Source organism: Microchirus variegatus (genome assembly GCF_963457635.1).
Source record: "Microchirus variegatus genome assembly, chromosome: 21".
Classification (NCBI taxonomy): domain Eukaryota; kingdom Metazoa; phylum Chordata; class Actinopteri; order Pleuronectiformes; family Soleidae; genus Microchirus; species Microchirus variegatus.
This window is the reverse complement of record NC_139822.1, coordinates 20,277,882-20,287,881: the sequence shown is the minus strand read 5'-3', so window position 1 is coordinate 20,287,881 and position 10,000 is coordinate 20,277,882. Positions and strand designations below refer to the sequence as shown.

Below are 10,000 nucleotides of genomic sequence, written 5' to 3'. Positions count from 1 at the left end.
TTCCCTGTAAAGTTGAGCCTCAGGTCGCAAACGCAGGCGTCTCATTGGTCCGTTACACTCCGACAGAGGAGGGCGTCCACGCCGTCAACGTGTCCTACGATGGACACCCCGTCCCTGGGAGTCCCTTCACTGTGGACGCTCAGCTTCCTCCAGACCCCAGCAAGGTAACGTCGCCACCACCTGCTCAGTAACGTTACTGCAGCTTCACTCCTGGGTCACTCTGTGAAGGTGTGGATCTGGATCTGGATCTGGATCTGGATCTGGATCTGGATCTTACACGATGAGACAAATGTGTACGACGTTAGAAAAAGAGAAAGTAAATATTGGGAATTTGGACTAATTATAATTTCATAATTTTAATGTCTCTCCTCCACTTGTTCTCCATCTGTCCTCCATCTGTCCTCCGTATGTCCTTCGTCTGTCCTCTGTCTCTCCTCCATCTGTCCTCCGCCTGTCCTCCATCTGTCCTTCGTCTGTCCTCCACTTGTCCTCCATCTGTCCTCTGCCTGTCCATCTGTCCTCCGTCTGTCCTCCACCTGTCCTCCACTTGTCCTCCACCTGTCCTCTGTCTGTCCTCTGTCTCTCCTCCACTTGTCCTCCATCTGTCCTCTGCCTGTCCATCTGTCCTCTGTCTGTCCTCCGCCTGTCCTCCACCTGTCCTCCTTCTGTCCTCCTTCTGTCCTCCATCTGTCCTCCTTCTGTCCTCCTTCTGTCCTCCGTCCCTCAGGTCAAGGCCTTTGGTCCTGGTCTCAAAGGAGGTTTGGTGGAAAACCCGGCAGAGTTCACCATCGACACCAAAGGAGCAGGGACCGGAGGTCTGGGTCTGACGGTTGAAGGTCCGACCGAAGCAAAGATCGAGTGTTCGGACAACGGCGACGGCACCTGCTCCGTGTCGTACCTGCCCACCGAGCCGGGAGAATACCTGGTCAACGTCCTGTTTGAGGAGGTCCACGTCCCGGGCTCGCCCTTCACAGCCCACGTCCAGATGCCCTTTGACCCCTCAAAGGTGGAGGCCTCGGGGTCCGGCCTGGAGAGGGCAAAGGTGGGGACGCCGGTCATTTACGGGGGCGGGGCTATTTCTGCTGGAGGGCGGGACTGGGTGTGTTCAGTGGCCACTGTGAGCGTCCTGGTCCTGTGTGATCCAGTTTTCTTGTGTCTCTGCAGGTCGGGGAGACCAGTGTGGTGAATGTGGACTGTTCTCGGGCCGGACCGGGTCAGCTGACCCTGGAGGCCGTGCCGGACTCGACTAGTCCCACCGGAGCTGCACCAGGCTCAGGTCAGAGATAAAGACGTGTTCTCACGACGTCGTAGACTTGAGCTGGATTTTGACGTGGATTAAAAAGGTAAAAATGCGATGTCTCCAGGTGTGAAAGCTAAGACGGAGGTGGTGGACGACGGCGACGGGACGTTCACCGTCACCTACGTCCCTCTGACCTCAGGCGTGTACACGCTGCTGCTGAAGTACGGCGAAGAATCCGTCCCTGGTTTTCCCGCCAACGTGACGGTGGACCCTGCTGTGGACACGTCCAAAGTCAAAGTGTTTGGACCAGGAGTGGACGGACAAGGTGAAGTGTTGTGGTCTTTGTTTACCACTGTGGCTGCTGAGCTTAGAAAGTCTGACGTTTGCACCAGAAACGATAATCCAAAGAAATCCTGGTCTAGGTCCTTTAGTTCTTCTAGTTCCTCTAGTTCCTCTAGTTCTTCAAGTTCCTCTAGTTCCTTTAGATCTTCAAGTTCCTCTAGTTTCTTTAGATCTTCTATTTCCTCTAGTTCTTCTAGGTCCTCTTGGTCCTCTAGTTCTTCTAGTTTCTTTAGATCTTCTAGTTCTTCAAGTTCCTCTAGGTCCTCTAGGTCTTCTAGTTTCTCGAGTTCCTCTCGGTCCTCTTGTTCTTCTGGTTCCTCTACGTTTATTTACCAATGAAAGTAGTAAATAGTGTATAGTAAATGAGACGCAAACATTACATGTTCTTCAATCTGGCTGAACCTATGGTTCTTCTAGAAGTCGGCACAGTTTAGTAATTACCCGCTCTAGGATTCCAGTCCTTGTTCTAAGCTCGACTGATCAGACTAATCCTTTTGAATCAGGCTTTGTTTCCAGGACTCTTCTTAAAGGCCATGAAGATCTTGGGGAAGTAGGGTCACCTATCACCACAATATCTCCTGTGTTGATGTTTTCTCTTACTTTGGACTTCTGTCGTCCTTGCGTTGATGTGAGATACTCTTGTGTCCACGTCCTCCAGAATAAATCCACCCTGTGGTCACATCCTGAGTCGGTGTGTAGCTGTGAATCGACCAACAAATGAATGGACGCCGTCTCTCTCTCGGTTTGTTCAGCTGTTTACAGAGAAGCCACCACAGAGTTCACGGTGGACGCTCGTCCTCTGACGCGGCGAGGAGGAGACCACCTGACGGCGGAGGTCAGGAACCCGTCTGGAGCGCTGACGGACTGTCAGGTGACGGACAACGGCGACGGGACCTACGGCGTGGAGTACACGCCTTTTGAGAACGGTACGTTCAAGCTGTCATATCAAGCTGAATATATTCATGTTTCTGTCGTTTTTCAGCTTCTTAAATGTGAATATTTTCACGTTTCTGTCATTTTTCAGCTTTTTAAATGTGAATATTTTCACGTTTCTGTCGTTTTTCAGCTTCTTAAATGTGAATATTTTCACGTTTCTGTCGTTTTTCAGCTTCTTAAATGTGAATATATTCACGTTTCTGTCGTTTTTCAGCTTCTTAAATGTAAATATTTTCACGTTTCTGTCGTTTTTCAGCTTCTTAAATGTGAATATTTTCACGTTTCTGTCATTTTTCAGCTTCTTAAATGTAAATATTTTCACGTTTCTGTCGTTTTTCAGCTTCTTAAATGTGAATATTTTCACGTTTCTGTCATTTTTCAGCTTCTTAAATGTGAATATTTTCACGTTTCTGTCATTTTTCAGCTTCTTAAATGTGAATATATTCACGTTTCTGTCATTTTTCAGCTTATTAAATGTGAATATTTTCACCTTTCTGTCATTTTTCAGCTTCTTAAATGTGAATATTTTCACCTTTCTGTCATTTTTCAGCTTCTTAAATGTGAATATTTTCACCTTTCTGTCATTTTTCAGCTTCTTAAATGTGAATATTTTCACGTTTCTGTCATTTTTCAGCTTCTTAAATGTGAATATTTTCACGTTTCTGTCATTTTTCAGCTTCTTAAATGTGAATATTTTCACGTTTCTGTCATTTTTCAGCTTCTTAAATGTGAATAGTTTCACGTTTCTGTCATTTTTCAGCTTCTTAAATGTGAATATTTTCATGTTTCTGTCATTTTTCAGCTTCTTAAATGTGAATATTTTCACGTTTCTGTCATTTTTCAGCTTCTTAAATGTGAATATGTTCTAGTGTATGATCAACATTAACAGCTGTCATATTATGGTCTGTATTCCAGGCGTCCACAGCGTCCAGGTTCTCTATGATGACGCTCCAGTCCCTAAGAGCCCGTTTAAAGTGTCTGTATCAGAGGGTTGTGACCCCCTCAGGGTTGTGGCCTCTGGTCCTGGACTCCAACAAGCTCTGACTGATAAAACCAACAAGTTCAACATCATCACCAGGTTAGCGTCTGCTCACGTTCAGCAGCGTTTTTGTTTGTTCTAATGACAGAAGTCTGACTGGTGTTTGACGTCTGTATCTGGAGCAGAGGTGCAGGTGTTGGGGGTCTGGGCATCACTGTGGAGGGTCCGTCTGAGTCCAAGATGTCCTGCAAAGACAACAAAGACGGCAGCTGCAGCGTGGACTACGTTCCTTTCACGCCTGGACTCTACGACGTCAACATCACCTACGGAGGAGAACACATCCCTGGTCAGATCAGAACCTGACCTTTACTGGTCGGAAAATTAAGAATACATTAAAAGTATTATATTGATTTTCAGAAATAATGAAGACAGTGAGGGAATAGTTTATGTTTTTTTAAGGTGATCACACTCTCTCTCTGGCCGTCATAGAGAAAACCAGTGATTTAAGCTCACAGGGACACAGGAGCTGCTGGTCCTCTGCTGCCTCGTGTGGTCACTTTGTGTCACTGAGTTAAGTCTAAAGTAAATATTTTAAAAGCTGAATTCACTAAAATCAGTCATTGTAAGTTAGTGATGGAGGCAGCAGTGGATCAACAACTCCTGTGAACTCCTGTGTGCTGTGATGTTAAAATCACTGGTTTACTCTATGGACTTTGGTGTGGGAGAGTGAGTGACTTTGGTGTGAGAGAGTGAGTGACTTTGGTGTGAGAGAGTGAGTGACTTTGGTGTGGGAGAGTGAGTGACTTTGGTGCGGGAGAGAGAGTGACTTTGGTGCGTGAGAGTGAGTGACTTTGGTGCGGGAGAGTGAGTGACTTTGGTGCGGGAGAGTGAGTGACTTTGGTGTGGGAGAGTGAGTGACTTTGGTGCGGGAGAGTGAGTGACTTTGGTGTGGGAGAGTGAGTGACTTTGGTGCGGGAGAGTGAGTGACTTTGGTGCGAGACAGTGAGTGACTTTGGTGCGGGAGAGTGAGTGACTTTGGTGCGGGAGAGTGAGTGACTTTGGTGCGGGAGAGTGAGTGACTTTGGTGCGAGAGAGTGAGTGACTTTGGTGCGAGAGAGTGAGTGACTTTGGTGCGGGAGAGTGAGTGACTTTGGTGCGGGAGAGTGAGTGACTTTGGTGCGAGAGAGTGAGTGACTTTGGTGTTGGAGAGTGAGTGACTTTGGTGCGAGAGAGTGAGTGACTTTGGTGCGGGAGAGTGAGTGACTTTGGTGCGGGAGAGTGAGTGACTTTGGTGCGGGAGAGTGAGTGACTTTGGTGAGGGAGAGTGAGTGACTTTGGTGCGAGAGAGTGAGTGACTTTGGTGCGAGAGAGTGAGTGACTTTGGTGCGAGAGAGTGAGTGACTTTGGTGCGGGAGAGTGAGTGACTTTGGTGCGGGAGAGTGAGTGACTTTGGTGCGAGAGAGTGAGTGACTTTGGTGCGGGAGAGTGAGTGACTTTGGTGTGGGAGAGTGAGTGACTTTGGTGCGGGAGAGTGAGTGACTGGTGCGAGAGAGTGAGTGACTTTGGTTTGGGAGAGTGAGTGACTTTGGTGCGAGAGAGTGAGTGACTGGTGCGTGAGAGTGAGTGACTTTGGTGCGGGAGAGTGAGTGACTTTGGTGCGGGAGAGTGAGTGACTTTGGTGCGGGAGAGTGAGTGACTTTGGTGTGAGAGAGTGAGTGGTTTATAAAGTGTCTCTAACAGTGAGATAAACCTCTTTGTGATGCGTTCAGTGACTAAAGTCAGATTTTCCTTTCCTGTGTTTTTCATACGTATGTGACGACAAAAACGATTTCTCAATGTTCATCATTATTTCCTCGTCCTCGTCCTCCTCTCTCCAGGAAGTCCATTTAAGGTTCCGGTCAAGGACGTGGTGGACTCCACCAAGGTCAAAGTCACCGGTCCTGGCGTTGGCTCGGGAGTTCGCTGTAATATCCCACAATCCTTCACTGTGGACTGCAGGAAGGCGGGCGTGGCCTCGCTGTCTGTGGGCGTCACCGGCACCAAAGGCGTCGCTGAGCCGGTGGAGGTGAAGGACAACGGGGACGGGACTCACGACGTGTCCTACACGCCGTCCGCGGAGGGACCGTGCTCTGTGGCAGTCAAGTACGCTGAGGAGGACGTCCCCCGCAGGTACGCTGCAGTACTGCACCACACCACTGCACACAGTCACAGGAAAAGGCTAAAGTGTGTTGATATGTAATCAGTCCTGTGTTAGCGTGTCTGCCCCCTGCTGGCCATCTGCACAATTACAGGAACTAGATTACTAAAGAAACTAGAGGAACTAAAGAAACTAAAGGAACTAGAGGTACTAAAGAAACTAGAGGTACTAAAGAAACTAGAGGAACTAAAGAAACTAGAGGAACTAGAGGTACTAAAGAAACTAGAGGAACTAAAGAAACTAGAGGAACTAAAGAAACTAGAGGAACTAGAGGAACTAGAGGAACTAGAGGTACTAAAGAAACTAGAGGAACTAAAGAAACTAAAGAAACTAGAGTAACTAAAGAAACTAGAGGAACTAAAGGAACTAGAGTAACTAGAGTAACTAGAGTAACTAGAGGAACTAAAGGAACTAAAGAAACTAGAGGAACTAATGGAACTAGAGGAACTAGAGGAACTAGAGGTACTAAAGAAACTAGAGGAACTAAAGAAACTAAAGAAACTAGAGTAACTAAAGAAACTAGAGGAACTAAAGGAACTAGAGGAACTAATGGAATTAGAGGAACTAGAGGAACTAAAGAAACTAGAGGAACTAATGGAATTAGAGGAACTAGAGGAACTAAAGAAACTAGAGGAACTAAAGAAACTAGAGGAACTAAAGAAACTAGAGGAACTAGAGGAACTAGAGTAACTAGAGGAACTAAAGGAACTAAAGAAACTAGAGGAACTAATGGAACTAGAGGAACTAGAGGAACTAGAGGTACTAAAGAAACTAGAGGAACTAAAGAAACTAAAGAAACTAGAGTAACTAAAGAAACTAGAGGAACTAAAGGAACTAGAGGAACTAGAGTAACTAGAGGAACTAAAGGAACTAAAGAAACTAGAGGAACTAATGGAATTAGAGGAACTAGAGGAACTAAAGAAACTAGAGGAACTAAAGAAACTAGAGGAACTAGAGGAACTAAAGAATCTAGAGGAACTAAAGGAATTAGAGGAACTAGAGGAACTAAAGAATCTAGAGGAACTAAAGGAAGTAGAGGAACTAAAGAATCTAGAGGAACTAAAGGAAGTAGAGGAACTAGAGGAACTAAAGGAAGTAGAGGAACTAGAGGAACTAAAGAATCTAGAGGAACTAAAGGAATTAGAGGAACTAGAGGAACTAAAGAATCAAGAGGAACTAAAGGAATTAGAGGAACTAGAGGAACTAAAGAATCTAGAGGAACTAAAGGAATTAGAGGAACTAGATGAACTAAAGGAATTAGAGGAACTAGAGGAACTAAAGGAAGTAGAGGAACTAGAGGAACTAAAGAATCTAGAGGAACTAAAGGAATTAGAGGAACTAGATGAACTAAAGGAATTAGAGGAACTAGAGGACCTTGATGAACGAGAGGAACATCAGTTTCCTGTCTCACTGTGAAAAAGCATAAATATTCTTAAAATTCCATAGACTTAAGCAGTTCTTAAAGGTGCCATATGTAAGAATGTGGCCAAAAACAGTTACTACATTCAAATTCAAAACACCGAGGTCTTTTAGGTTTGGTTTTCTGACGTAACTGGCAACCCGTGGTTGCTCGGCAGCTGAGACTCTACTGACTGCATTGATTGATAGACGGCGGTAGGTGGCGCCACATGACGCCAAAACATGATTTCAAAACATAAACATGATTTGCAGTCTGCAAAATATAGTGTTTAATGCAAATATTTAGTCTGTACTGTTGTTGTTGGTGAGTTCAGTTTGTTATATGAACATTATTCCTGAGTCTCTGTGACATATTAGGAGGATTTTATCATTTATTACATAATGCACCTTTAAACATTACATTAGAATCCCGTGTGTTTCTGCTGCCGTTGTCATCTCTGAAGTAAATCTTCTTCTTTTTCTTTTTAGTCCCTTCAAGTTTCGCGTTTTACCGACTCACGATGCCAGTAAAGTGCGAGCCAGTGGCCCCGGGCTGACCAGCGGCGTCCTCGCCAGCTTCCCTGTGGAGTTTAACATCGACGCCAAGGACGCGGGACGAGGTCAACTGAGCGTGATCATCACGGTCAGTCTTCTCTTCTGATTTATCACCGGAAATCTTTAAGATGCAGCTGAAACACACATGAACACATGAACACATGAACACATGAACACTACAACAGTGTGACGTTTCTCTCAGGACCAGGACGGCAGACCAAAGCAGCCCAGTATCCATGACAACGGTGACGGCGCGTACACGGTGTCGTACATCCCAGATCGCACAGGTCGATACACCATCGTGGTAAAGTACGGCGGCGACGACATCCCGGCCTCGCCTTACCGAGTCCGCGCCGCGGCAACCGGAGACGCCAGCAAGTGCACGGTGACGGGTACGTGGTCGCTGACGAGACGTTTGGAAAAAAAAAACAACAACAACAATGCTAACATGCTAACAAAGCGCGCTCCGCTCAGGCTCCGGCGTCGGCCCCACGGTGGCCATCGGCGAGGAGCTGGGCCTGGTGGTGAACGCCCAGGATGCGGGGAAAGGGAAGGTGAGCTGCGTGGTGGTTCAGCCCGACGGCAGCGAGGTGGAGGCCCAGGTTCTGGAGAACGAGGACGGGACCTTTGACATCTTCTACACGGCTCCGGCGCCGGGGAACTACGTCATCTACGTACGATTTGGAGGCGAGAACGTCCCGCGAAGTCCCTTCAACGTCATGGTGAGAACGAGAGAATGTTTTTTAATGTGAGACGAGCGACTCTTCTAACGGACGACTCTTTGTACGAGAACGAACCGACTCTAACGGACGACTCTTTGTACGAGAACGAACCGACTAACGGACGACTCTTTGTACGAGAACGAACCGACTCTAACGGACAACTCTTTGTACGAGAATGAACCGACTCTAACGGACGACTCTTTGTACAAAAAAGAGCCGATTAACGGACGACTCTTTGTACAAGAAAGAGCTGATTAACGGACGACTCTTTGTACGAGAACGAACCAACTCTAACGGACGACTCTTAGCCAACGAGATCGAGCTGACGAGCTCTTTGAAGCCTTCCTTTGGTGTGGGAGAGTGAGTGGTTTACTAAAGTCTGTCTCACAGTGAGTTAAAGACGTGATCACAACTCTGAAATGTCCCTTTAAGTTTTTCACAGATAAACGTTTTGTTATGAGTTTTTTTACCTTTAGGTGAGAGGTGATTTACCCATGATGCCACAGTCCTGTGTGTGTGTGTGCGTGTGGTCACATGTTCACCCTTAATGTTGTGTCCTCAGGCGACTGATGAGTTACCCATGATGCAACAGCAGATGTCCCAGCAGCAACAGGCCACTCCCCCTGGAGTAGGCTTTCAGCCCTGGGTACCTACACACACACACACACACACACACGCACACTCACGCACTCACGCAAACACACAAACACACACACACTCTCTCTCTCTCGCTCGCTTCGCCTCCCGTGTCATCACCACTTCCTCTCTTCCCGTCTCAGCCAATGGGATCGCAGCAAACCTCTCAGACGTGTTGCAGAAGGCGTTGCTTGGTTACGGGTGTTTTATTCTTCATTTTCGTCCTCAGTTCACTCTTCATCGCTGTGGCTGCATCATCATCATCATCATCATCTTCTTCTTCTTCTTCCTCCTCCCACTCCATCGCTCCTCTGTGTGGGCGGGGCTTGAGCGCAGCAGCAGCAGCATGTTTTTTCACTTGTTTAGTTGTTTTATTTGTTTTGGTTTTTTTCAACTGAACTTTGTTAAAGTGTGTGTGTGTGTGTGTGTGTGTGTGTGTGTGTGTGTGTGTGTGTGTGTGTGTGTGTGTGTGTGTGTGTGTGTGTGTGTGTGTGTGTGTGTGTGTGTGTGTGTGTGTGTGTGTGTGTGTGTGTGTGTGTGTGTGTGTGTGTGTGTGTGTGTGTGTGTCGCCTCCAGGTGATGGAGAGCTACGAGCCAATCAGCAGCAGCGTCAACGGAAGTGGCTTCAGATCGTTCGACATGGTGATCCCGTTCTCCTTCAGGAAAGGAGAAATCACAGGTGAGGCAGGAGAACGAGCCGAATCTAACAGAACGAGAACGAGCTGAATCTAACGGAACGAGAACGAGCCGAATCTAACAGAACGAGAACAAGCTGAATCTTATGGAACGAGAACGAGCTGAATCTAACGGACGACTCTTTGTACGAGAACGAGCCGAATCTAACGGAACGAGAACGAGCTGAATCTAACGGAACGAGAACGAGCTGAATCTAACGGAACGAGAACGAGCCGAATCTAACAGAGCGAGAACGAGCCGAATCTAACGGAACGAGAACGAGCCGAATCTAACAGAACGAGAACGAGCCGAATCTAACG

The 10,000-nt window shown here is 47.0% G+C and overlaps 1 protein-coding gene across 1 annotated transcript in view; it reads left to right on the top strand.

Moving 5' to 3' along the window:
* flnba (filamin B a) overlaps positions 1 to 10,000 on the top strand; it is a 52,238-nt gene that overhangs the window by 26,277 nt on the left and 15,961 nt on the right. The window contains exons 22-34 of the mRNA XM_083908118.1: positions 1 to 164; positions 728 to 1,042; positions 1,165 to 1,276; positions 1,365 to 1,565; positions 2,335 to 2,508; positions 3,434 to 3,596; positions 3,683 to 3,843; positions 5,375 to 5,666; positions 7,582 to 7,735; positions 7,850 to 8,039; positions 8,122 to 8,369; positions 8,932 to 9,015; positions 9,582 to 9,684. The exon at positions 1 to 164 is cut by the window's left edge and continues 22 nt beyond it. Of these exons, the coding sequence (XP_083764244.1) occupies positions 1 to 164; positions 728 to 1,042; positions 1,165 to 1,276; positions 1,365 to 1,565; positions 2,335 to 2,508; positions 3,434 to 3,596; positions 3,683 to 3,843; positions 5,375 to 5,666; positions 7,582 to 7,735; positions 7,850 to 8,039; positions 8,122 to 8,369; positions 8,932 to 9,015; positions 9,582 to 9,684 (2,361 nt within the window). The remainder of the gene's footprint in view (positions 165 to 727; positions 1,043 to 1,164; positions 1,277 to 1,364; positions 1,566 to 2,334; positions 2,509 to 3,433; positions 3,597 to 3,682; positions 3,844 to 5,374; positions 5,667 to 7,581; positions 7,736 to 7,849; positions 8,040 to 8,121; positions 8,370 to 8,931; positions 9,016 to 9,581; positions 9,685 to 10,000) is intronic.